A 26697-nucleotide genomic window follows, 5' to 3' on the forward strand; every position below is an offset into this window, starting at 1 on the left:
AGACTGTAAAATGATGGAATGCATTAGGTGTTGTTAACCAGTTTTCAGCTGTTGATATAAACTCATTCCAGACAACCTCAAAATGCCAAGAATAGTTTCAGAGCAGTCAGAAACCAAAGATATAAATGTTTTTTGTTTTTTTTTCCTTCCTGAGAATCTTATCTGGAATGCAAATGAATACAAAATAATAAATTAAACTGACAAAAAAAAAAAAAAAAAGGAAACACTGAACACAAACCAGGACGGGGAGAAGGTAAAGACGACGGAGATTAGGATGGCAGAGTGAAATTCATAGATGACAGTCACATGTTAGCTTATGGTTACCGTTCTCTGGATGGATTTTACACGAGTGACGAAGAGCATGATAGCTGCTGGAGAATAAGAGATTAGCGTTAGCTGGGATCGGTAGCACTTCACACTTACATGGTAATATTTGGAGAGGGAAAAGCAAACCCTTAAACTGTAACATGATCCTGTTTGAAATCAGTGTCCAGCCGCGTGACCGAATCTCCCATTTTGCTCCAGGAAAAGTCTCCTCAGCAAAAAAGTGCAGTATATTCATACAGTTTTGTAATGCATCGCAGTAGAAACATTGGTATTTGGCAAACTCAATCTTTTCAAACTTTGGATTAAAACATCTTGCGCTCCATATACGCCTTTTAGAGTCTGACTCTAAACCCAGCCTATACTCTCAACAAATGACTTCTTCCAAATAATAAATCTATGCTAAAATACACTGCTGGCTTGGTCAAACTCAATCATTCATGCACACATAGTTGGAATTCTCTGAATTCATAACTGAGTGCTTACTGTTTAACCCTCATTTATACCTAATAATATCTTACAAATGAAACAAAATGTAATAAACCAATACTATAACAACTGACTCGACTATGTCACAACTCCAGCGGCTGTGCACAGAGGCTCCGGTCAGTTGCTGGAACTCTTAGCGAGGTTTGGCACTTAGAACAGTCCTAAACAACTAATATACAAAAGAGGGTTTTGGTACTTATTTATTTGTGGATACCATTTCCCATTCCAGCTTTTAGGACATTAACCCTTTCATAAAGTACGAACCTCTCTCTTGGGCCATGTCTCTGAAGTCCTCTCCTACAGTAAACACCCCAGCGACCAATATTTAGAATATTTCCAAACACATGTATCTATCCACATCTTGCGCTAATCTCTCCTGGAGATTACAACAATGATGGATTTATGTTTTTTTTTCATAAACGAACCCAAAAACAAGCTCAAATTTAAACAAAACTTGAGTTGCGCAAATTGAGTTTAACATTATTTCCCATTGTCCTTGGTCAATTTTTAAATAGAGCATTTTGTCCTTCCAATTACTCAACCCCTATAGTCCTCAGTGCTGAGCCGAGTCGTGATAGGAGTCTATTGCAGATGGAAAACAGAGCCCGTACAAACATGAGCGTCAGGATCCGCACTCCCCTAAACACACCTCACTTTTCTTGCTGAGAGACGGGGAACACCCCCCTTTGCCCTCAGGCCGCCTCCAGCTAGCTCCAGCCAATTCAAGCCAATCAGTGTGTTTTTTTTTATTTTTTATTTTGGCTACATCCACTGCTCATCAAACAGGCCTTAGGGATGGACCAGCCAGCTGTTGGCATCCTCCAGGTCCGTGTCCAGATCCTCGTCTTCATCCAGAGGCTCCGGGGTCCGGAGGGCCAGCTCTCGCAGGAAAGCGGGTGAGTAGGCGGTGGGTTGGGAGACAGATTTGAGGCCAATTTTTTTCTTCATGAGGTGGAACTGGTCACGGATGAAGTTGTAGAACTCGTACTCGTAGCGCATGCGGTGGTAGAGCACCTGCAGGGCCTCCAGAGTGGGTGTGTGTTTACGCACTGTGCCGGTCATGTTGCCCATCTTCCTATAGTCTGCCGAAAGAACAAGAGGAAGTTTTAAGAAAAATACATTTGCCGAACTTCAATTTTTGAAGGGAGCAACAGCTTCAACCGTGATGCCTACCGGGGCTCTTGTAGATGTTGAGTACTCCAGTAAAGTAATGAGGTAAGAGCCTCTCCAACAGGAGCAGAACGTCCTCCAGCTCCTCCAGGATGCCAACAAGGAGGTAGTTCTCCAGCACGTTCTGTTTGGCCCTCTCCAGAGCCCACACTCCTGGCTCCCTGGTGGAGAGAGAACAAAAACAGAGCACATTACCAAACGTGTCTAAAACATCAAAATGCTTTGTCATGCACCTGGAGAGCGTGGGTTGTTACCTGCATTGAGGATGCTGTCCACAGAAGTAGGGGATGATGTAGAAGACTCTGGGGTTGGAGCACTCAGGGTAATTCTCTAAAATGCAGACATTGATATCCTGAAAGCAGACAAATAACAATCACTTTAATTTCACTCACTGTGGAACAGTTCTCACTCCACTTGCAGTTGTCTCAAACAGAGATGTAATGATTTGTTTCTACCACTAGATGGCGGCATTCACCAGCACTGCTCTGAACCCGGGCTTACTGATAGTCATCGTCTGAGAAGGCAAAGTTCTGTGCAAAACAATATCCTGAGCACAAAGATAAGCTCTGCCCCTTCACCTCAGCAGCTCCAAGACGCCGAGTGTCACGTAAGGAAACAGTTTTCTTCTTTTCAATAAGGTTTGTCATGCACTAGAAGGTGGATTTACCACGATCAAGAAATCTGATCTGAGTGATCAAGCAGGTACGACCACGAGCATTTCACATCCTACAAGTTAGAATAAAGTGATTAAATCAGAGCTGCAAACTTTAAAACGACCCTTGTCTAAATGTGGGAGCTATTAAATAATGAAAGGAAAAAAAAACAGGGGAAAGATTAAAAACACACATGCAGGGGTGAAGCTGGCCAGCCACTAAGTGCTGTGGAACTAGCAGTCAAATCCATGTCAGGTGACGTAAGCCTTATGGATGGCAACAAGTCCTGAGTAACACAACACTCCACGAAGCATGACTCTCTCACTCTCTCTCTCTCTCTCTCTCTCTCACACACACACAGCCATAGGCACACACACACATGCACACATGCAGATACGGCACATGCTCAGGCTCACACATACAGTAGCACCGGGCCGCATGCATGAGGCACAAGGTGTTGACAGACCCGTCGTAGAACAGAGAATGGGATCTAAATGTGGAAGCAAACCGAAAGCGGGACGATTGCGGCAAAGCTTGCCAGGGTTCCATTTATACTCTGACAAGTCGTAACGGCTGATTTAAACAGAGAAATGCGTCGAAGCCGACGCCGAGGCCACCGTGCTCCATCACAGAGATTAGGTTGGGTCAGACAGGACCTCCCCTGAGGATGCAGGCTGCTATTGAGGGTGAGGTGCTAGGGGCCCGCGGGTGAACTGGGGGACTGAGCTGTCGAAAACACCTCGCCGACAGGGTAGCGAACGTGGATAAAGGCTAGAAACCATGTGCATGTGAGCCTGTCGGAGCATGGGTTGCGCGCCTTTCAGACAGTTACGCAGGTACTAGTTACAGTCAGCTTTTGATCAGATTGATCTGTTGCATTTCTGGCTGCATGTTTACCATAGCATGAAGATTACTTTCACGCCATTTTTTGCTCTGTGAGACGGTTCAAAGCGAAAAGGAATCAGCAGAATCGCACATCTGATAACTACACATCTTGATTTCTCTCGAGCCTCTAACAAGGTAGCCGTGACAGGATAAGTGCGAAGGCCTGCACAGAATTCTGTGTACATGAGATGGGATTACATAAATTATGCACTTGGTGAGTTATTTTTTCCTTGCAGCTGAATACTGTGGTCCAATTGTGTCTCTGATTCACCAAGAGGCTGCAGGGTTTGTTTGAACTTTATGACTGAACGGCACTATGCTCTGGGAACAGGACTTATTGGTGATCAGTGAAGCAAATGACTGGAAAGCTCTTCAAAGAAGCCACAACAAAACCCCAGAGGAACTTCCAGAGTTCAGCTTTGCACCATTGTTCCTGTGCGGGTCGTGTCCGGACTCGTGATAAGTTTGCTCTGCTTTGCTGCGATTCATAATTTCAAGAATAATTTGCTGCTCTCCTTGTGTCTTATTATATAAAGAATGAAGCTGCCAGTATATCCAGTGTTATCAATTATGAGTATATCTCCTTTCCCAGCAGTCTGCTATCTGTGATGATGAGTGTTACATTTTCACAGGCTTTTGGCTGTGCATTCTCTGTGAAAAAACTATAAATCACAAATTTAGATTGCAAAGATTTCAAAAGAAAGTCAAGTTGCAGCTGATAAATGAACTAACTCGAACTTGAACGCAACACAGTTACATTTCATGCACACTTGCCATGCTAATAAAATACTGGGAATGGACTCTTCCACAATTAGCCTAAATGCAGCACGGCACAAAACCTCCCCAGATCATTAGCAGCCGAATTAGAAACAGAACAAGTGAGCGAATGCAAGGGAGGGACAGAGGCGCAGAGAACGGCGGACAGGAAGTGACACGTGTGACGCCGTTCACCGCCACACATGGCTCATTGCCAGGAAGTCCCTCCTCCGCTTTGCTCCGACACTTGATACAGGACCCTCAACGTTTAGGGGGAGTTTCTGGGAATCCAGCCACAACTCATTTATATACAACTACGCACAATCAAACACGCACACACACACACAGCCGACTGACAACACACACTCTCTTTAGAGCGCCCATTAGTATGTTGAGGAGAGCGCCTGCGTGCACTCTCAGGCTCATTGTTCCTATTCTCACTGTGGATTAGGCCAACTGAGCAGTCACAGAAACTGTAGCAAAATAGGCCCTAATCTCTACAACGGCCTCCTGTTTCACTGAAAGGCATGTGTGCATAAATTAATTCAGGAGTAATTGATTATATAAACCTTTCCCATGGGACAATCTGACCAGGAGCATGGGAGCGAAACAGCTGGGTCAGCTGACATTAAAAGCTGACTTTCTTTGCCACTTGAAGGCAGCGGAAACAAGCCGTAATCATCAACATACCATCACCTTTTTAAGTTGATCTGTTGATCTAGTGAACAGCTGGATGTGGAGTTGTGTTTCCGTCCACCACAAGTCGCTCTCCTTTTAGCTCTGTTTTTGGTCTCCACCAGCTCCCGAGCAAAATATCTGACCATGCAAAATGCTGCACTGTGTTGACCAGCTAGTCGCCACCTTTGTTCATCTGTTGGTCGGATTTAGAGATTTTTCACTGAAAACGGCTGCCTGCGACGACCTCAAACTACACTCATACAGGTTGACACCTTTCACGTGCAGCCACGTAGCCCATTCTTAATCAAAAATATTCATTATAGCTGCTTTAAGCTAATTTTTTGTTTTTGTTTTACAGATGTGTGTCCAGCTGCGACAGCACAGGAAGCACAGACGCTGTCAGGTAAGCTGCCAATCACAGGAATATACACAGAAATTACATGAAGATGCCTACTTGCTTAGACAACAGCTGATAGATGTGAACAGTGAACTTCATGTGTCAGTTGCACCTTAGGCAACCGACCCTGTGACAGATACACCACCTGACTGTTCCTTGTGTAAAGGCATGCCAGGGCATAACTGATGCCAGTAAAGCCTCTCTCATCGCATGTTGTTTGAGAGTGTGCGTGTCACTGTTGAAGTCATACTGACTGACTGACAGCACGTGATTCTCACCTGCCGTGGGAATCTCTCCTCATCAGACCAGTATTTTTGAACCGATCGTGTCCTTCAGGTTCAGCAGAGGTAATGAATTACACCAGAGACCTTTTGCATGTGTTTGCATGCATGCTCACAGGTGTATGAGCTCAAGCTTGCGCACACGTTGCGCTTTGTGTTAGGGCAGAGCCTGATTAACCACTCTCAACTGCTCCCTTTATATTTATCATTTCCATACATGTGTGTAAATATGCACTTAACTTAACTGACCCGATCAATCTGAGCTGGCTTTCCATTGGCCGCCTCATTCTGAATGAAAGCTCATAATTTAAGACATGAGCGACAATCCATTCATATGCCCCCATCCCGTGTGTGCGTACACTCCGTGTTCAAGTGTCCAGTGCATGCCTTTCTATAGCGTAGCGTGTGTGTGTGTGTGTGTGTGTTTAAAAAGGGGTGTGGGGACCGACGGAAAATCCAAGCCGACCACAGGAATGTCTCGGCAACACGTGCATCAGGTTCCCTCGGCCCCAGCTAGCAAACTGACAGTGTTCTTTCATTGACGCCTCTCATAGAGACGCGGCGCAGGGCAGGCAGTGCTAATGCACACCAGGCAGGGGATACATATCCAAGACTGGTCTGAACTCTGAGTGTTGACACAGCAGGGCACTCACGCTGACACACACACACACACACACACACACGGATATTTGAGATGTTGTACTTGCCAGGACATTCAGCTCCTGCCCTCCAATCTGGACCTAAACTCCATACAATGTTTATGTAAAGCCTTATTTTGGATGTTAAATAGAATCAAATAAGGGTGTCTGGTGATCAGTGCTGCAGCTTTTATTATTCTGGGTTGCCGGTTTGTCAGGTGGTGCTTCCAATGTGATGCCACAGGAGCTAAAAGCCTGACTCTCTTCCTTGTTATTTAATCTTAATCCTTAATTTTAAAACCAAACGTTAATCTCAGTTCTACCTAAAACATACATTGTTTTTTGACATATTAATATTCACAGCTATTACACATCAGTCTGTGTGCGTCTGTGACTCTCTGTATTGATTCCTAAATTCATTCCTGAGCCTGTAATTAGTTTTGCAGTGCGGTTCAGCACATTATGTCGTCCACAGCAACTGCAATCTGCAGCATTATCCAAATGCTAGTGTGGCATATGGCTGCAGCCACTTGTTTCTAGATATGACTTTGCACTTAACTGTGAGATGTTTTTGCTGAATAGGTAAGCTGGGCTGCTGTTGCTACCGAGCACAGTCAGTAGAAATAAACAACAGCAATGTAAAGTGAGAGAAGAAAGCATAGCCAAGCAAAAGAAGAACTGAAAATATTGCTTTTTTTTGCAAAAGTTTACCTTTACCGGTAAGTTGGTATGCAGCCAAAATCTCAGTTCTATATATTTTTAGAGAATGAGTCCTAGAATCTGGGAAGTTAAGTTGAATTTAAGCGAATGTGTGACTCAAAGCGAACGACTCAAACTACCCCAAACGGAGAAGCGGGCAGCGGCAAAATGTCATCGCTTTGGAAAGTTTGAGTCAGTTTTAAACCCTGTTAAAGACTCCGGGTCCTCATAAGTGCAGGGGTGTACACGCACACACACACACACACACACACACACACACACACACACACACACACACACACACACAGGTAAGCCAGTCTACAGCAGCCCAGCCTCCTCCTCCCCTTTAACTGTAGCAAGGGGCCCCCGTGGTCTGCATACTTTAATAACTCAACTCACATGGTCCAAAACTCCAGGGAAAGCAGTGCAATACTTAATTACACCCAGTCAGACTCAAGCCAGAATGACATTCACTCCTGCTAGCCTCTCAGTATGGCCTTCTGAGCTCTCAGGGTCTCTGACAGTATGGAGGAGTGTGGGGAGGAATGTCTTGCAGCGTACCTGGTTATTGATTTGCCTCAAAAACTTGAAGAAGCATCAATACAATCATTGTTCTGACCTGTTTCTCTGGCCTGTTTTTTTTTTTGCCAACTTACTCCCACTTTCCCAAATGTAGTTATTTGTCTCACTACCAACCTCACATTAGACCCAGCGCTTCACTGCTCAGTGCACAGTCATGAAGCCAAACTGTATTTAGCTCCTCCACAGTGTAAAACTCACACAGAGATCAAAAACTGGCAAGTTGAAAATTAAAGCTATGCTCCAAATGGCATGTACTGTAAATACGAGAGGCATTGCCTTTAGTACGGTGCTACAGGGGTAAACACCTCTGCACGGCAGACGCAGGATCCCGAGTTTCTGATGTGGTTATACTAAATCGGGTCTCTAATTGGAATCATAATCAGATTTAAATATTGGGTTAGCATCAGTCTGCCACGGCCTTACAATTTTCCTTCCTGCCTCCAGCGACACCACGTGTCGAACATCTTCAAAGGGAGCGCAGAGTGGCTTTAATATACGTCTGTGTCGAAGAGATGCTCTGCTGCTCGCGTCTGAACATTTAGGAAGTTAATGTTTGTCCCAAGATAACAACAAACAGAGAGCTCGCAACACAAGAAAGCAATCTGGTTGAAACAGCATATGCTGTACATCAGATGTTTAATGAATGAATGCATGAATCATATGTAATGAAATATTAATGCCAGCGGGATTATCCTCTTGTTATGATTATGATCTTTTGTGGATGATTATAGTGTGTTTATATACAGTAACAGTACAACAGTATCATTACTGTTCAGCGCTTCCTCATCTTAACTTGCCTCTATAATTACTGTGCATCAAGGTCACACCAGAATCAGAAATTAGTGCACGGCATTTCGGTTCACGTCTCAGCTGAGCTCCAGGTTATGAAAGCAGCTGGCGCGGAACGAAAACAGATACAGATTTAAAGCGCTGCTTTTGGCAAGCCGGCGACTCCGCCGTAAAATAACTGCGCAGCCCTGTCAAATACTGCATTAGTATTTCAAGCCATAAACATCCGTGGCATTGATTTAGTTATTGTCCGCATGAGAGTAAATGGGCTTGTGGGCGCTGGGATGGAGGTGAAGGGGAGATGTTCGACTCTTTTAATGATGTCGCTAGGAAGGTTTTCTACGGTTGGCACAGGTTCCCTTGGGAGCAGAGCAACATGGCAACTGACTGTGGGACCCTCTCTGAGGTTAGTTTAATCATAGGCCCTGTATATTTGCTCCTACTTAGATCTTAAAAAATGCATCAGTTGTATTTTGAAATTTGCAAAATCACATTTTAATCAAAATCAGTAGTACAAATATATATAAGTGAACTTGTGTACTGAACTATGCTCTTCCTGTTTATTTCTTCAGCTTCTAGTATTTTCTGATTCTTCCACATTTACTGACAATTGTGGCAAACCGTGTTGCAGCAGGAAACATAAAATACATGGTGACCTAAAATCCAGGTAAACCCAAGTGCTCTAATTATAAAATTTGAGCGTTCTGGCATGAAAAAAAAGGAAAACTGAACCCGATGAGCCTCATCATAATGAATCTGCTCCTCAGATCTGCATAAGAGTTTTTCTCCAGGCGGAAAGCTCATAGACGGGGGACTTCGTCAGTTCTCTTCATCACAAATCTGACACTGTGGTGTGGCTGAGGATGCGCTGCTTCGAAATGTAAAGAGAAAAGGTGCCTGATGCCAGCCCAACGCACACCTGCAAATAATGAATTCCTCCTAATCCAAAGCCTTTACCATCTCCAGGGCAGGCGCAAAGCTTTGGCCACAAGACTCCAGCTAATTAATCAACAGTCCTTGTGTGCCTGCATAACGGCACTTTGTGTGAGACGTGAGCAAAAAGACAGTCAATAGACCCATTAAACATTTCACAACGCCGTTGATAAGAGTGCAACAATTAAAGCCACCACATCCAGACAACCTGTGTGTCAAATATTGTCACATAACATGAAAAACAAACATGAAATACAGCTTGAAGCATGTAATAAATAAATAAATAAAGTTTCGCTTGAGAAAATAGCTTCGTCGAGCCAGAAACAGTAATTAACCGCAGCGTCGAAGCAGTGGTCTCACCAGGTATCTCTCATCATCTTTCATCCCTGGAGTGCGGATGAGGTGGTTCTGCTCGCCCCTCCAGTCACCAAAGCGGCGGAAAAAGTAGTTGGAGAGGAACCGGTTGATGGGGTCCCGGATTATGTTGATGTAGACGGGCTGCTCTATCCTGAACCTGAGAAAGGCAAATAAAAGGGCAAGTTAACGCTGCAGCTCTGGAGCAACAAGCATCAAGTCACATGATCGCTGCACACTGGTGCGCTGCTGTACCTGGTGAAGTTGAGGAAGTGAACGTGCCGCGTGTAGAGGAACGGCTGAGGGATATTACTGATGTTCTTCATTAGATCCACCTGAACAAAACAGTGATAACAAAAAAACAGTTGGTTTCATGTCTCACAGAATTAATAAGAAAACACAGCACATGCCATAAATATGGAAAATCACGAAGTGCATGAAGCCAAAGTGGAAATCAATGAGACCATGCAGACTTCAAACAGAAACCAGGTGGGCCTCACAGTGATGCTTTTTCTAATAAACCAACTGCAGACAAAAAGCAAACAGCATCTTAAGGTGCTGTCAAACAAATCCGAGAGCGGCTGAATGTTTGAACTGAGCACATTTTGAAAACATACTTGTGCCGTATATTTATCTGGCTGCGGGTCCACCTTGATTCAATTTGCAGAATCTTCCACAACAGTCCGACCTCGCCGAGGTTTCAACCCTGCCTCGACTTCGCAGCTTCACAAAGTGATAGCATTGTTTTGTTCACTGAAGGATATCCATCGCTGTAGATGCAGCTTCCCCCTGACTCCAGGAAAGCCGACATCTTTAAAGCGATCATTCCAGGTCTTCCTCCGCTGCTATGGAAGATTAAAAAACATCCCAAAGGCTTTCCACGTCGGCGTGGAGAGAGAGGCTCGCAGTAGCCAAAGCAAACTCTGAGATATCACAGCAGTGCCACATACAGTGCAGATCCCTTGCATGAGCTCTTTGACTGAAGGCCCTGAAACTGGAACTTAATTCCATAAATAGCTCCATACTGGAGTCATTCTGAATGCGAGATCCAGTTCTCCCACTCACGCATGGAAGAAATTAGTGATTATACAAGTTATATCTGTGCACCAGTGGAGCATATAATACGTCTAATTCCAAAACAATAAAAACACGTTATAACGACCCAGTCATGGCTGGCTCGTCATGGCGTTGGCACATTTATGCATGTATGGATGGCATTAACAATGGGCTGTAAGAGCTCTACAGAGCTACAGTGCCTTCACTTATTGATCTCTCAAAACAACTGATCTGTCAACTTATCCAACTCTTAATTGGTGAAATCGATAAGATTGGAGGGCATTTGTCCGGATATTTAAAAACCAATTCAATTGAAATGCTGAAACGTTTCTACAGGACTTTCATCAGACGACGCAGATTAAGACTTGAAAGTGACTGGCCGAGAGCTAGAAGCGTGAGAGATCAGAGGACTTTTGGGAGTGCCCAAGACTGGTAACGGTCAAGAAACTAATCCATGAATTCAACAAGGGTTTTAAGTTTTCCCAGAGTTTGTGCATCTTGTGAGACTCATTTGTCCCATTCGACCCATTTTTTTCATGTTATTTTGCATTTCTCTCTTTTATCTACCTAATTAAGCATGACTTATTCCACTGTAATGCAGGCCTTGGCCCAGCCAACTCCACCGCTGGTCGGAGGAGGGTGCAGACAGCCACGTGCCACCGCCACATCCGCGACACATGTTGTCGCCAGACGCTTATTTTTTTCTGCCAGTTCAAGTATGCAACAGTCCAGTTTGTTTCATCCTATTCCCCAGCATTCTTTGCTCCACGCTCCTTCGACCAATGAGCGGGTGTCAGGATTGCAGAGATGTGGACATGATCCCTCACTGGCTTCCCATCAAAAAACATTAACAATTGTGCCAATGGGAACACGCAACCTAACCAAGCTGGAACTACTGAATTGAAGCTGTGATCTCCATGATGGTGTAGTTCCCTGCAGTGTGGCTCATCCGTAGGCTATAAGAAGATGCAACAGGCTAGCCTGCAAAGCTAACAGCAGGTGACAGAAGAAGGAGGCTTCAACAGCGGCTGTGATTGGAACATTTCCTCTTAGCAAAGCTCTCAACTAGCCTTGCCGATCCACATGCTGCTTTTGACGGTCCTGAATAAAAACAGGGTCTAGGATTGCCCTCACAGGCACCCAAATGTTCTCTTCAGGCTAAAACCAGTTCAGCTTCACAGAGGCCGAACAAACAGCACTTTGAGCCAAATGCTGACTCAGTATGCTATCATGCAACACAATGGCAGTGTTAATATGCTGATGGTATATTGTTCAACACTTGCTAATTTGCAGTGAACACAAAATACAGCTGGGCCTGATGGGAATGCCATCAGTTTTGCAGGCATTTGATCATAAATACTGTTTGCATCTATTAGAAATTAACATTGGACAAATTAAACTTTTGACCAGATGATAGTGTTAAAGGAAAAGTCAGAGGACCACCACAGGTGTAACATCCTGGGGGCTACGTGAATATTTCATGGCAATCCATCCAATAATTGTTGAGGTAAGTCAGGTGGACAGACTAACACCGCCTCCCCTGCAGCCATGCCGCCGGCGTGGCTAAAGAGCTCTTCCACAGTGCTGCACATCCACTGTCATTCCATATATTCTGAGGAATCACCGATCATACACTATGGGTGGAGGGTAGAAGTGCGGGTGTGGGAGTTCAAGGCATGGGAGCATCTGACTGGATGTAGAAGGCGCAGAAAGTGTGACTATTTTCTGCTACATCCAACTACTATAAGTGTTATTCCTTAGTGATAACAGTCTTTTTGTAAAAGTGGAGCTAACTTCTTCTTCCGTCTTTGGTGTCTGACTTTGGTATGAAGGACGTACTTCTGTCGCGTCCCGTAAGAACAGACTGAATCTCTCTTTAGATAAAAATCTTTCTCATAGAGGCCATTGATCAGCTGTTTGAATGTCCTGCTCTTATAAACTATGTATGGGCGCCTGTTGCGTCATAGCAGGACTATTTGGATAGCAACAATAATATGTATACTTGTTTATGTACACAGGGCAGTTAATCTGAGGCCCCAGTCAGATTTGGGCTTCACACCCTCCCTCTTCTCTATAAACTCAGTACATTTCCACTCACTCTGCTTCCACTTTCTGCCGATCTCTCCTGCAGTAAAATGCAAAATTTAAAACCTTCATTAGCGCTGTAGAATTCATTTCAGCGCTCTGGGCCCCTCCTGCATGCTCTGTCTCCATTAATCCATTTCAATTCTACATTTAAAAAAAAAAAAAAGTTTATTTTCTGCAGGCTACCCCCTCGACCATTAGTCCAGACCAATTAGCCCAGAGCTAACCCCTCTTGTCCCCTCCCCCACGCTCAGGTTGATGTGCAGAGCCTGAACACATTGGGCACATTTGGTGAGTTTGTGTGTGTGTGTGTGTGTGTGTTCCTTCTGACCCACCCCTCTGGTCTGTCTGGCCAGACCCCCTCTCATTTACCAGAGAGAGCTGCAGGGAGACTGAGGGAAAGTGGAGGACAGTCTGAAATTCCAGGCATACCTGGAAGCCCTCGACCCCCGCCCCCCTCTCCTTCCTGAGCCCCCGTGGCGTCCACACAGGACTCATCAGGGGAAACAGAGGAAGAGCCAAAAACCACAGAGAGCCACGACTGCTGCCCTGCATTCAGCTCAACTCAATTTGTCTCTATGTGGCTACACCCAGAAATTAAAGAAGCTTAAATAATCAGCACCTGCGCTGGAGACATGCAGCACACAGTGTGGGGGTCAGACGCTGTACAAAAGCCCTCCAAGAGGATCAGTCCAGATAAGGCAGCAAGTGCTCATCCATGCATAATTTGCGTATATGCTTAAAGAGTCATTATGCAGGAAGTGAGAGCTTTACTCCATGATAAATTTTTCAAAAATTGCACAACGGCAAAATCAAAGTTTCAGCAGACTTCTTATAGCACCAAAATCCAATTCCCTGTAAGTCAGCAAAGGCAAACTGTTGCTTTGAGCTGACCGGATGCTACCAGGGAATGACTATTTGCAGTCTGTTTGTGCTGGGCCCAGACACTTTTCGGTGTTTGCGTATCTGCGGCTGTGTGATGCAGATGCACAAGGTTTGCGGCTGCCGAGCATCTGTCTGCTGGTTAATGTTTTTGCAAAGAGGGAGGAAACAGGATCCCACATGAACGCAGACACGCTCACAGTAAAGATGCCGTCTTTCCGTTTCTGGATTTTACGGACGGCTTTTTTTCTTTTCCGGGAAACGTCTGAAAACCTCTCTCTCCCACTGAGCCCGTTCACCCTGCGCTCGAAAGGGACAGACGGGTCACTATGTGCCACAAATCTGCAGCAGCTCTGCAGAGCTCCAGACGGATAAGGCACCTTCACTTTTTTTTGGCAACCCACGCGCGAGGCATCAACCCTGGGCAAACCCATTAGCAGACTACTGGGAGAGCCAGCTGGAAAACGGTCCAAAAGCTGCAGTCAAGAGCCAGAACCACAACTGATGAGACCAGCATCTCTAAACTTAGGCGACGCGCGTCTGGATCTGCATAAGTCAACACGCACAGAAGCACACATGCAAATAAACACACAAAGACGGAGACGCTCTTTGCAGAATCGCACGCAAACACAAGCACAGCCGGACGCTCTTAAATAGACCCCCTCCCTTGTGCAGACACTGGAATGCACACCCTCTTTCTGGAGGAGCATTGCTTGGGACCATTCACAGAGATGTTTTATGTCCGGAGAATTAATGAATCCCATGGTGTTCTGCCGCTGTGCGCGCAGCCAGCGTTTCAGGGTGTGATGAATGGATAAACAAGTCGCTGTTCCAATATTGGCTTAACATTTAGTACATGAAATCGGTCAGTAATGGTTACACTGTCCATATTTAGCATCTGCTGACCATTATAAATGGCTAGCAGTAGCTTATTCCTAAAGGATGCTGTCAATAACGTCATGAAAGGATGTGAGTCATCGCTGCAGTCCTCCCACACAAACACGCAGCCCTCCACGCACCCAGATGACAGAAGGAGGTATTGCATTAGTGGGAAATGTCACTGACTGAAGTGCACATGAGGAAGCTTGGCCATGAACAGTTTCGAGGAACCAAACTGCTCACGCATTACTGAAAATCAAAGTCAAAGGTCAACTGCAGCATCTCCTGTATAACTTCAGTACAGGACAGTAACTCAGTCCATTTATACAAATACTGTTATTTATGCTGAAGAGGAGTGTTTTTACATTGCGGTACTTGTACTTTGACTTAAATAAAAGGTCTGAATACTCCTTCCACCGCTGGGCTGTTGCTCAGTGACGCTTCAGCACAGTCGTTAGCTGCCCTCACAGGAGCCTGTACCCAAAGCATTCGGTCGGGGCCAGGTTTCCGTGAGCTGCCAGACCGGGGCTTGTTTTGGAACTGAGGCTGGGAGTCCTGTTCGCATCAAAACACTCCGCGCCCAGTGAATCCAGCCCTCATGTAGTCGTGTTTGCGTGATTTATTTGTTTGGTTTTCGAAAATAAAGTATTTCTGGGGTTAGTGGAAAAAGTCACCAGAGAAATACCATGTGTGTTTGATGACAAAAAAAAGGCAGTTATGGTTTACGCACATTAGAATTCGCAGTGGCGTTCCCACCGGCACGGGCCAAGCGCTTCCCAGTATCTCAAAAGGCTGCGGTTTTTTAAACGAAAGCAGTTTTTCCTCTGGAAAGTCGACACTCGTGTCCTCGAGATGTTTCAGGAAATAATAAAAGCAGATTCTCGATTCTTCGCCCTTGTACTCACACTGAATGAAAGAGAAACGCTGAGTGAGCTCCTGCTGCCGTTGTGTTCACTGTGACCACACAGTCGAGTGCAAAATACAAATCAAAGTCTTTTCTTCCAATTACAGCTACAAGTGATGCTGCTTGTTTCTTTAAGACAACAGCCTCTGCTTCCAATCCGCTCAAGTGATTTGAGCCTGGCTGACCACTTGCAGTATGTGGAGATGATGAATGTATAAAGTGATGGCTTCAGAAGGGGGACCCTGACCCCAACCCTAACCCACAGTCCCATGCACACAGAGGCCCATGCAATAAAAATAGATTGATGGTATTAATGTTTCAATTCCCAGAAGTTAGCAGAATAAGAAAAAGAATATAAAAATGTAGAGTTACAGTATAATAATGGAAATTTGAGCAGTGATTTTTCCATTAATTGGGCAAACTCCTGACCTGATAACGATCGAGTGATACGACGGGGAGCTCCAGGACTTTGAGGTTCTCCAGTAATATTATGCCAGATGAGCATTTCCTGCTTTTGATCATATGAAAGAAAGTTTGGAAATGTCAAAGAGGCTGAATGTGCTGGCTGTAATCCTGAAACTGACTGAGAAACTGTGGGAAGAGCAAAAGAGCAAATAAACAGGATGCCTTCACCTCCATCCAACTCCCTTCTCCTTGTCTGTGTTAATAACTGTAAATGCAAAAGCAGCGGCATAAGTTAGTGCCGACGGGCCCCAGTGCAGGCTATTATGACGGGCTCTGAGGCTCCTCAGTTAAGAAGCAAACACACACACACACACACACATTCACCAGAACCATCATGAGAGCCCACCACCTATTTAATAACCGCTCATATTGTTACAAATTTGCTCTTCATTGTTGAACAACAGCAAAACAAGTAATCCTTCATCAGAGACATTCGGTCTATATCTCGCCTTTTCTTCCCGTCGTCCTCTCCCCCTTTTCCCTTCATATCAGAACATTGAATTTGAACAGAACATCGTTCCACATGTGGACGTCTGTACCGGCTGCACTGTGCAGAGAAAGAAAGGAGTTCACAGAGGGCAGCGAACTTGGACACGGCGCCTGTGCGCACAGCTGCAGCAGCGCGTATGTGAGTGTGGGCAACAACATGTTACCCAGCAGTCATCACTGCATCTGTAGATGACATGAATCCCAGAGAAAATAAGAAAATATTCATTTAATAAAATCGTTTTTTTATAGTTTCTTCCTAGTTTTTATGGTATATGTAGAATAAGCCTAGAATTATGTTATACTCTGCTTGCCAGTGTGCGTGACAGTAAATGAGAACATTACTTTTTATTATCACCACAGCTCTGCTCGAGGCCCACCTGCTATAGAGAGCAACTGCGCTGTCTATGCTCCCCTGTGCAAGTGACGAAACACCATAAAACCTCTGACCTTTACCTGCACTGAATCCATAAACCCAGCACCTCACCTGTTCATGTTTCGTGAGGCGTGTTTTATTGTGGATGTCTGACGAGACCAGGTTGAACTGGTGCTTCTCAGCCAGCAACCGCAGCAAGATGACCACCGTCCGGCTGCCGCACTTCCCCACACGGTTATAAACCACCTGGCTGGGGAATGGGAGCACCTGCGCACACATCACACAGAAAAACATTGATTTATAGACTACAGTGATCATGCTGTAACATACTGTATTCACAACTGATATCATTCCTGAATATGAATTTCCTGATGTATGTTGTATTTATAGGGCATGTTTTAGAGCAGCAGTGTGTCAGTACAACAAACCTGGCCAAAAAGGCAGGAAAGGAAAGGAAACAAGGTGTGAAAAGTGATACAAGGAGGAGAAAACAAGGACAAAAGCTGAGGAAATTCATCAAAAGCCAGCTAGATTCTCTTGCCTCCTTTTGTCCGACCTTTGACCTCTGTTTCTCACATCTACTCTCTCTGGGGCTGGACTCAATTGACCCTGCAACAGACTCTCTTTCAGCTGCAAAACACACACACACACACGCACACGCACACACACACGCACACACACGCACACACACACACACACACACACAGACAAAGACAAAGTGCAGACATGCATGCTTTCATTTTCTCTCCTCATACGCTTATTCCTCCACTGAACTCAATGAGTCAGAGATTCTGCTGACTTCCCTGCAAAGCAATACTGACGCAACTTTTCAGTGTTTTATCACAAACACACACACACACACATGCGCACACGCACACACACACACCCAAACACAAGCTGCAGCATGTGCCTGCACACATCCCATGACTCACCAATTAAACAAGTAGCTCAGCGATGATTCAGAGAGAGTGGATGCGAGCGTGTGAGACGTTCCTCTTTGAAAAAACAGGCTCGTTACAGTAAATCTCTGCTCGCGAGAGGGAGGAAGCCGTGGCCGGCGCGCTTGCCGAGCACGAGAGTCATTTTAGGGCAAGGGCAGCAAGAATGCACTAATTTGGCAATTATCCCCGAGGGTCCACAAGGTTTACACAAGCGGCCCCTTAAGAATGAAGGCTATCCAAGCTGCAACAATAGCGGCAGAAAATGTGGGCTGGTAAGAGGAATCGAGGGGAGAGCGGGAGCGAGGAAGTCACTTGAAAGACATGTGGAAGATTTCTCTTAAAAGTGATAGAGATCTACCCACAAAAAACAAAGACAGATCAGCTCTGTGCCTCCAAAAAAAACGTCTCCCTCATCACTTCAAATAGAGTCTTCCTGTAAATCAGCAGGGGGAAAATGCGGCAGTGATAAATTCTTGTCTTCATTCCCAGTCTGGAACGGTGATTGTGCTTTTCCCGGGGGTTGCGAGGGGGGGGGGGGTGTTTGGAAGCGAGTCTGACTGACTGAATTAACTAGTTCACTGACTCACGGGGTGGCTACTTTATGAACAAATTGGCTGGATTTATAGTTGGCTGAATGACTGACTGACAGGTGAATGTGAGCCCTTGCGCACTTGTTTCTCTCTCTCTGCTGCGACACGAAATTCATTATTCATCTTCAGTTAATCTCAGCGCTCTTCAGCTGCAGACAGTAGTTTCCACACACCACAAAGCTCAGCACGCCCACACACACACACACATGCACACTTGCTGATTTTGCTTCGTCCCCTCCAAAAGCAGCAGTTCCACCCGAGCGCCAGCTCAGTAAAAACACAGAGGGCCTCTCCGGACGCCAGTAGAACAACAGGCCGGAGAGCGAAAGGGGTCGAGGAAGGAGGAAGATCCCGCTTGCTGTTTGTTTTTCCCAGAATCTGAGCATTTTACCCGACGCCACAAGAGGCTGAACCGGTTTGACACAATGTGATAATAAGACGCGTGGGTACGTCTGCCCCAGGACGAGGGATGGTGCGCTGAAAAAAAACAATTCACAGGTGATGTCCCTGCTAACGCAAGCTTATGCAAGTTTTGTTGACAGGCATGCTGCAGCTTGTGTCACTTGCTCACACACTGTCATCGCTTACTGTAAAGCGACCTCATCCATCAGATGTTGTTCATATTGTGAAACATATCATTTTCATACACTGGAGGTTAATGGTGCCAACAAAAGCCTCCAAATAATGGCCAACGGCAGAGATTCACCAGAGAAACGATTATGAGCTGATAGGAGATGACTCTGTTGGACAGCAGTCCAACATTCCTCAGCGTTTGCCAAGAAACTTCTCAGCTTATCACAATAACGAGGCGGATGAAATACATGCAGTGTTTTTCAGGACACCACTGCCCTGCTGATATGATGAGAAATGGCTGTGTCAGACCTTGAACAGCCTGCCGTTGTATAACGCAGGAATAACATCAGAGGTGCCATCAAAAGTCCAAATCTCCCACCGGCACTGACGGCACAGAAAGGGCGACCTTTCAGCTTGTGCTATTGTTGTTCCCACTCTGCAGAGCTTAGGTTTCTGATGCGCGCTGTGAGAAATGTTCGCAGCGTCTACCAGTGAGGGATTCTGTCAATAGTCGATCCAGGGTGTAAAAAAAAGCGTTATGTAACAGGGCTGTTTTCTACCGTGTCTGATCTGGGCGCTCCTACTCCCCAGTGTCAGCCTGTTGTTGTGGTATTTACAGCTCCAGACTTAGAGGAGATGAGTAGTCCTGCACCTTTCCTCTCTCTCACGCTCTCTCTTCCATTTTCTGTTCCTCTTACGTTCTCAGCGCCCTTTTCTTTCCTCGCACCCTGCCCACACGCTTGTACCAAAAAGGTCCGAGCGCTTCGTGCTGTTTTGAGACGCCGGTTTGACAAACACACATAAATTATCGTCTCTGTCTCGCCGCCTGGCTACCTATTCTGCAGAGGACGAACATAATTCTTCAATCATACAACAGCAAGTTTGGGAGGATGTCCTGGTTGGCCACGTATCAGGACCTGCCGCACACTCCATCCATCTTCCTGCTGCAGTTCCTAGAAACCCACACGGCCGCTAACCTGCCCTTCGCTTGTTTTAGTTGGGTTCATTGCTCTCTACAGCCAACCGCTCATCCCACGCTGGGCACAGTGGAGATTCTCAGCACTTCCTGTTATTAATGATCTGTCCGTTCGTCTCCACTCTCAGCCGCGAGGAGGAGGGCATGAGGGAGTCTCGCTGCTGTGGCAGCATCCAAGTATGTTTATGTGAATTAAGATGAATTGATTTTCAGTGGCTGGGAGGAATTTGGGAAACTTCAACATTTCCTCAGTACGACCACATGCTTAACACTAACTGGAGGCAGGATTTTTGTGGATAACCAATAATCTTTAAAGCTTGGAGAGCAAATGGCTTCTGTTTGTCTTCCAGGTGCAATAAATATGGAAAATATTGGCTCACAACTAAGACTAGCAACTAGGAATTAACTAAGAATAACGCTATGGTGGCTATAAACTGCTCTACTTGAGATGTGCTGCAATTAAGGAATTAGGAAGACAACATGATGGGAAGTGAGCTCCACAAAGTGATGTTCAGAAACGCATTTTACACGCATGCAAAAATGTAGAAGGGGCATTCTTGCCGTGCCTCTCGTAACTTTATTCTGGGAGCTGCGCGGTTTTTCCATACGCTCTCATTTACGTTGAGCTCGTGACTCGGTTTTCTCGTCTTCCCTACATTTACCAGAACCCTCGGCGCTTCTGCCTGCACAATCTGTAGCGCTGAAGGCCAGAAGATCAATCTCAGCTGCAGCGGGATGTCAACAAAAAAAAAGGATAATGAGAGATGTTGCTGATGTAGCGCTCGCCACGGACGTGACATTAGCACCGTCTGCCTGGCAGATGAGGTGACGACAGACATGGAATCAGTCAAGGTTGGCAGCTAGTTTATAATCAGGCCTGTCTGTGTCTATGGAGGCTGTATGTAGTGAAGCCTGTCATGCTACTAAATTTCAAGAGCGAAAGGAGGGAGAGAAAGAATAGTCTAACTTTGGCCACTTTGGGCTTCAGAAATATGGATTAGGTTGATCTCAGAAAGTAAAATGAATACATAAAACAACATTTTTTCAGTCAAGCCAACAACACATGATGATTAAATTGTGTTTTCCACAATAATAGTAGCCCATTAAAAAATCGAGAGTGCGTGATCTATTGTTGATGGTCAATTTTACTGTGCTTGCCATTAAATGGTGGTTTTTAAGCCCTGAATCTCGTCTGCAGCTCTTCCTGTCAGGCTGTTAGGAGCCCCAACAAGTTGCACCAGTCTCAGGACAGGGCAGCCAGTAGTGCATGCAGCCTGAGAGGCAAAACCTGGGGCAAAAAAAAAAAAAAAACAGTCCAAATGCACCAGCTGCTGCTGCTCAACTCGGAGTGAGTGCATGGGCACAAAGCTTTGGTAATGTCTGCCCATGCTTTAATCACAAAACAACATTTAGAGAGGAGCATGTTTTATTCAGAAGCAAAAGAAACTTTAAATTCATCTCCCTCGCTCCCCTCTGCTTCTTGGAGCCGGCCCACACCATTAAAATCACACTTCTCTGTGTCACAGTGAATGCCAGAGCTTCTGTGTTTGCATCATAATGTAAATATTCAGCATCATTCAGAATGGCCTCAGGACACAGTCAAGCTGTTATGCTCTCAACTGCATCTTCAATGGGAGCTATTCGTAATTTATAAGACTTAGTTTCCACAACGCTCTTCAATACTGAAAAACCTGGCATCAAACCTGCAGTATGTATGAATTAACTGGCACTGTGAGGGCATAAAGGCTTGTTTCAGATAATGATTTTCCCTGAAAACTAAATTCCAGCAACCTCGGTGCAGCGTTCCAGTCAGCCGCAGTTTGTTTCATATAAATAACACTTCACTGTTATCTGTATGAAACAAGCACTGGGGCTGCCTGGTTTGTGCTCTGCGGCCAGAACAGGCTTTTCAAAGTAAACACAGAACTCACAAACAAAGCCCAGATGTGATCTAACTTAAAGTAACAGCTGCTCACGTCCAGCCGCAAACACAAACCTGCAACCAAACGGCCTCAGCTCGGCTATGGGCTGAATGCTACGCCCAAAACCGGAAAAAAAACCCCTCCACTTTCAGAGCAGAAAAAAGGGTAAAAATGATGAAGAGGGGTATAAAACAGGGCGAGGAATGAGGTGAAAATGAGGTGGCGCTTGATAAAAGGAGATAATGAACAAGGGGCAGACGCGGGAAGAAAGAAGCTGGCAGGGAGAGAGAGAGGGAGCACAGAGGAGAGATAGTCATGCAGACATGCAGCTGGATGAATACAAGGCCCCTGTGTCAGCGCTGTATGTGTGCGTGTGTGTGTGTGTGTGTGCGCTCAGAGCATTTACTGTAGCACTGAAGCCAGGTCTAGTTGGTATTTAGAGCGAGTTTGCACGCAGCTCCCTTGCACAGACCTAACCCTTATCCTGACTGGACTGAACTGTCTTGGAAACGCGGGGCGGCAAATCAGAGACACGTCAGAGACAGACGGGTCAGGAAGGAAGAAATTAAAGGTCAGAAAGGGGATGAGGGAGGAGAGGGAGACGGCACGCAGAGGGGCAGAGAAAGACTTACTCTGGGAGCAGGGGGGCCGTGGTCATCCAGATACGTGGATTCACCTGCAAAGACAAGAGAGCGGTACGTCAGGATTCAGACATACCCACAGTGCAACCACTTCCAAGGGCCAATCACGGATCAAGAATGAAAGGGCATCAAGAATATCTGCTTTACATTAGCATTAAGAGGCAGGTATTTGAACCGTGTGTCACCCCCGGATGCTGAGAACGGTGTAAAGAGGATTATGTAACACCACGGCCCGCTTCAAAAAGCCTCTAATGTATAGGCAGTTTCCTGAAAATGTGCCCGCTATGCCCAAAGAAAACCACACATCTCCAAATTGGGCCATTTGGATTTTTTCAGATAAAACAATTTTTTTTTTTTTATCTATAAACCATTAAAAACCCATCAGAGTAGCTGACACATGCATTGTCACAAAGCTGAAAACAGGGCTGTTTTTCTTGGCTCATGAAAAGAAGTTGTTGGAGACTGGAGATCTGCTTCTCTTATCTGGTAATTACTGTCTGTAGAAGTCCATTGAAGTCTGACATATTTAAATCTCTCCCGTCGTAAATTCCCTCTGAGCACAATTTGAATTGTATTGAAATAGGCTAAAATTTAGTTTCAACACATCCTTCTTTTTTTGTGAATGTGGAGGCTATAGGCTGGCCTGTGTGCAATGAATGAAACATCACTTACATTAGTCCCAACCTTAACAAGGATTTTCTGAACCCATGAACTCCTTCTTTATAGAGTCTGCCTATCAATTGTTTTTAAGCTCAATAAACACAGATAATATTTGACCAGATTTTTTCCCCTTCGTCTGGGACTTTGAAATCTTCCAGAACATCGTGGACCATCACCAAAATTTTTCTGAAAAAGTGGATACCGGTTTTCTCGGGACAGTGATGATACTCTTGTGCTCTCCCTTGTCCCACTTTTAATCATTTATCAAAAACCTGAGGAAATTAGCAACAAAACGAGCCAACATGGATGAATTATCACTGTCAAGAACACGCTCCACTCCACGTTTTGCCACACCCTGCACTTTAAGACACAGCAGGTGGCACATCATCCTCTGCCTCACAGAGAAACCAGCGTGGCTGAGAGTCCGCGGACGCCGTGAAGAGAGTGACAACCTCTTTATACAGTATATCGAACACTGTGAAGCTGTATGAGAGAACAATGAGGCTCATTCAAGGCTGCCTTCACACTGAGGGCCTGTGCCTTGCCTTTCAGCCCACTCTCCAAATCCAGGGCCTGGCTTCAGACAGTGGCCTTTCCTTTGGCTGCCTGTCCACACACACACACACACACACACACACACACACACACATACACACACACACAAATACAGGTTCGCATTCAGGTGGTTCGCCCAGGAGAACCGAGAGAGAGACAAATCGGAGAGCGTGGGGGGAATAAAGCTATAAAGAGAGGAAATATTACACAAGAGAACAATATCTCCTTGTGTCTCAGAAATGTGATCCAACGCAGAGATGAAAACGGCAAGAAATGATGCATGAACGCACACGCTGTTTAATAAGCAGCCAAAGTTTCCCACCTGGCACGCGCTCCCAGCCGTTATTACTGCATGTGCCTGTGCTGGAGGTGCATTGTATGACTTTGTAAGTGCTGTTTATGCTGAAGATAGTGGTGTTTAAGCTTTGAGTAATTAGTCTTACACTGAGATCCAATCTGCTCTGGTTTGGCTCTGTTACAACATCACACACACACACATACACACACACACACACACAGAGTTAGTGTATGGAGCGTGCTGTGTATGTTGTGGCTCATTAATTCATCAGGAGCTGGATGTAGAAATACTGACGCAGCTGCTCTCTGCCCACCCTCAGGTGTTCTTTAGATTCTCCCCGTCTTCGCCTCTGCTCCACGACAGTTTTCCGGAGGAATGCTGAGGGAGGCGTGTGTTTGCAGCTCCTCTCCGAGGCATTTGAGGTCGCGGCGGGGTGAGGATGCAGAGAGGCCGATATCTCTGTTCCTTCCTCTGTCATACATCACGGACAACCACCCCCCCATCCCCACCCCCCGCAAACTCCAACCCCAACTGCCTGTGCGTGCTTCTCATTAGCGTTTTTTTGGACAGGGGATTGGAACTAATTTTTTCCAGGGCACAAGGCTCGTAAAAGCTGACAGCTGCCCTCCGCCCCCACCACCCACAGAGAGGAACTTGAACTTAAAGAGCCACTGAACGGCGCGCTGCACTCGCCGACCTCATTGTCCTGGGGTCCACTGTTGGAAGTCAGCAAGGAGGACGAGACTTTCATGTGACCGTTGCCTTGAGTTGCCTTGCCTTAAGTTTCAGTTCCGAACCAAAACAGGCCTGCTGCTGCAGTTTTATCGTTCCCAGTGTTTACATGATTTATTACTAATCTACGTTAACTACGTCTTCACGCTGCAAACTACACTGTGCCATCTGTTCATACAAACACACAGGAATAACCTTCAAAAACCAACACTGCAGTACATATTAGGGACAAGTTGATGGAAAAACGTGAAAAAATTAATGGGAACACGATGAATGCAGATGCACCAAGGACAGGTACAGTCGTCACAGTCAAACAGTTCCGTCAAGCTTTTGAAATTCAAAATGCCCATAAAAACACTTTGATGGAAACATGGCTTCTGTGGCCTCTATCTACCTCCAGCATGAGCAAAGTAGTTCCAACCAACTACAAACCTTCACTTTTGTACATCTTTATGGAGGTACTAATAATACATGGGTCATGAATGGTCAAGAGAAGACATAATTAGGTAGGAAAGGATGTGTGTGTGTGTGTGGGAGAGAGAGAGTATTTGAAGCAGAAGCTAACTGGAGTGTGGGTATGCATAGGCATTTAGCTAAACGGTTAATTGGATTACTGTGTCACAAGATCCACCGACTCGGCTCTGACTTAGAGCAGCTGCACAACCGTCCCGAAGTGCAGTCATCTAATCAATACTGCAAGATGGACGACATAAATCAGGAATGCTTTAAAGTTTTATTCACTGAGTCTGAAAAAAAACAAAACAAATGAACCAAATTAAGGAAAACTGTAGCAAATAAAAGCGTCTCCACAAATCAATGCTTTTTATGATGTCTGAACCACACGTGCAAACAATGCGAGTCAAAAGCGAACACTTGTGCATCTTCAGGCAGAAACATGAAGCAATCTGATTTATACGGCAGAACCAAATGTGAAAGTCTGCAGAGCTGATCACTGCCATGGATGTTATTTTCTGCATGAACGAAAAAATCCAACAGGATCTAATTATTGTGGATCTGGCGAGGGGTCCGAATGCTTCAACGAACTATTTTCCTCACAGATTTTGGGAGAACAAACTAAAACTGCACTCAACCACTATCACACATCTATATTCTTCACTTCGCTTGCTATGAAGCTGCAATTTACATAAGAGGAAGCATCCAATTAAAAGTCATCTGCTGCTGCAGTCCAGGAACTTGTCAGGGTTTAGGGTCAGGGATTAGGGTTAGCTTTACCAACATCATCACCTACATCAGTTAGTCACCTCATTACTCAGAAGGCAGCCTCATCGTCACTGTTTTCGTGGTAATTTTTTCGGTATTTCTGGCTCTGGCACAAGATGACAGTTAGATGCTAATCCTGCCTACAAAGCTCCTATTAGCTTGGTTGTTTTTCCAACCGGTGAAACAGGCGTCAATGAGTGCAGAGATATTCGAGCTGCTGAAATAAATCGAAGACATGGAAAGCGATCCAGAGGTCTGAAACCAGGCAGAGAAAGACGGCTAAAAGAAATCTTAAATTACTGTTTTTGAGCAGAGTACTGTAGCAGGATATATATACTCTCTGGCATGAAAACATAGCATTGGTCTGGAAGAAATGAGTTCTATCATTATTAAAAAAAAGGCTGGTAATATTTCTTGAGTTAATTTCAAACCAAAGAAAACTGTATGCAGAGATTTTTACATTTTCATGGGAATAACTCATCAGGGTCTGACCGAATCATCCTTCAGGCTTCAGATTTTTTCGTTTGGCGTTGGCCTGCTTCAGGAATGCTACAGTAAGTTTGGGAATTTCATAAACATGTGTTTAGAGCGGAGACTATTTCATTTGCTTTGTGAAGCTGGCGACCCAGCTAAGTAGGGCTTAGGAAAGAACACGTCCCAGAATAGGCCGAGGTGGGAGCGGAAAAACCGCACAGGAATGGCTGCTGAGAATACGGCCAAGAGGACGGGCGCCGCGTCGTAGCAAAGGGGCCGTAGCTCTGCTGTGGAACGCGATGCCGAGCGAGGATGGAGGGTTGCGGAGCTGCTGCCCTGGAATGTTCTACAAG

General features: G+C 45.4%; 1 protein-coding gene across 2 annotated transcripts in view; it reads right to left on the reverse strand.

Annotated features, from left to right (window-relative positions):
- Positions 1–26697, reverse strand: part of usta (uronyl 2-sulfotransferase a) — a 50751-nt gene continuing 24054 nt past the window's right edge. For both annotated transcript variants that reach the window (XM_041958897.1, XM_041958896.1), the window contains 7 exons: positions 22396–22439; positions 16873–17028; positions 9884–9963; positions 9635–9788; positions 2238–2335; positions 1987–2144; positions 1–1895 (listed from right to left, as the gene is read on the reverse strand). In XM_041958897.1, the coding sequence (XP_041814831.1) occupies positions 1603–1895; positions 1987–2144; positions 2238–2335; positions 9635–9788; positions 9884–9963; positions 16873–17028; positions 22396–22439 (983 nt within the window). In that variant the 3' untranslated portion in view covers positions 1–1602. The remainder of the gene's footprint in view (positions 1896–1986; positions 2145–2237; positions 2336–9634; positions 9789–9883; positions 9964–16872; positions 17029–22395; positions 22440–26697) is intronic.

The sequence above is a fragment of the Chelmon rostratus genome, chromosome 18, assembly GCF_017976325.1.
Source record: "Chelmon rostratus isolate fCheRos1 chromosome 18, fCheRos1.pri, whole genome shotgun sequence".
Classification (NCBI taxonomy): Eukaryota; Metazoa; Chordata; class Actinopteri; order Chaetodontiformes; family Chaetodontidae; genus Chelmon; species Chelmon rostratus.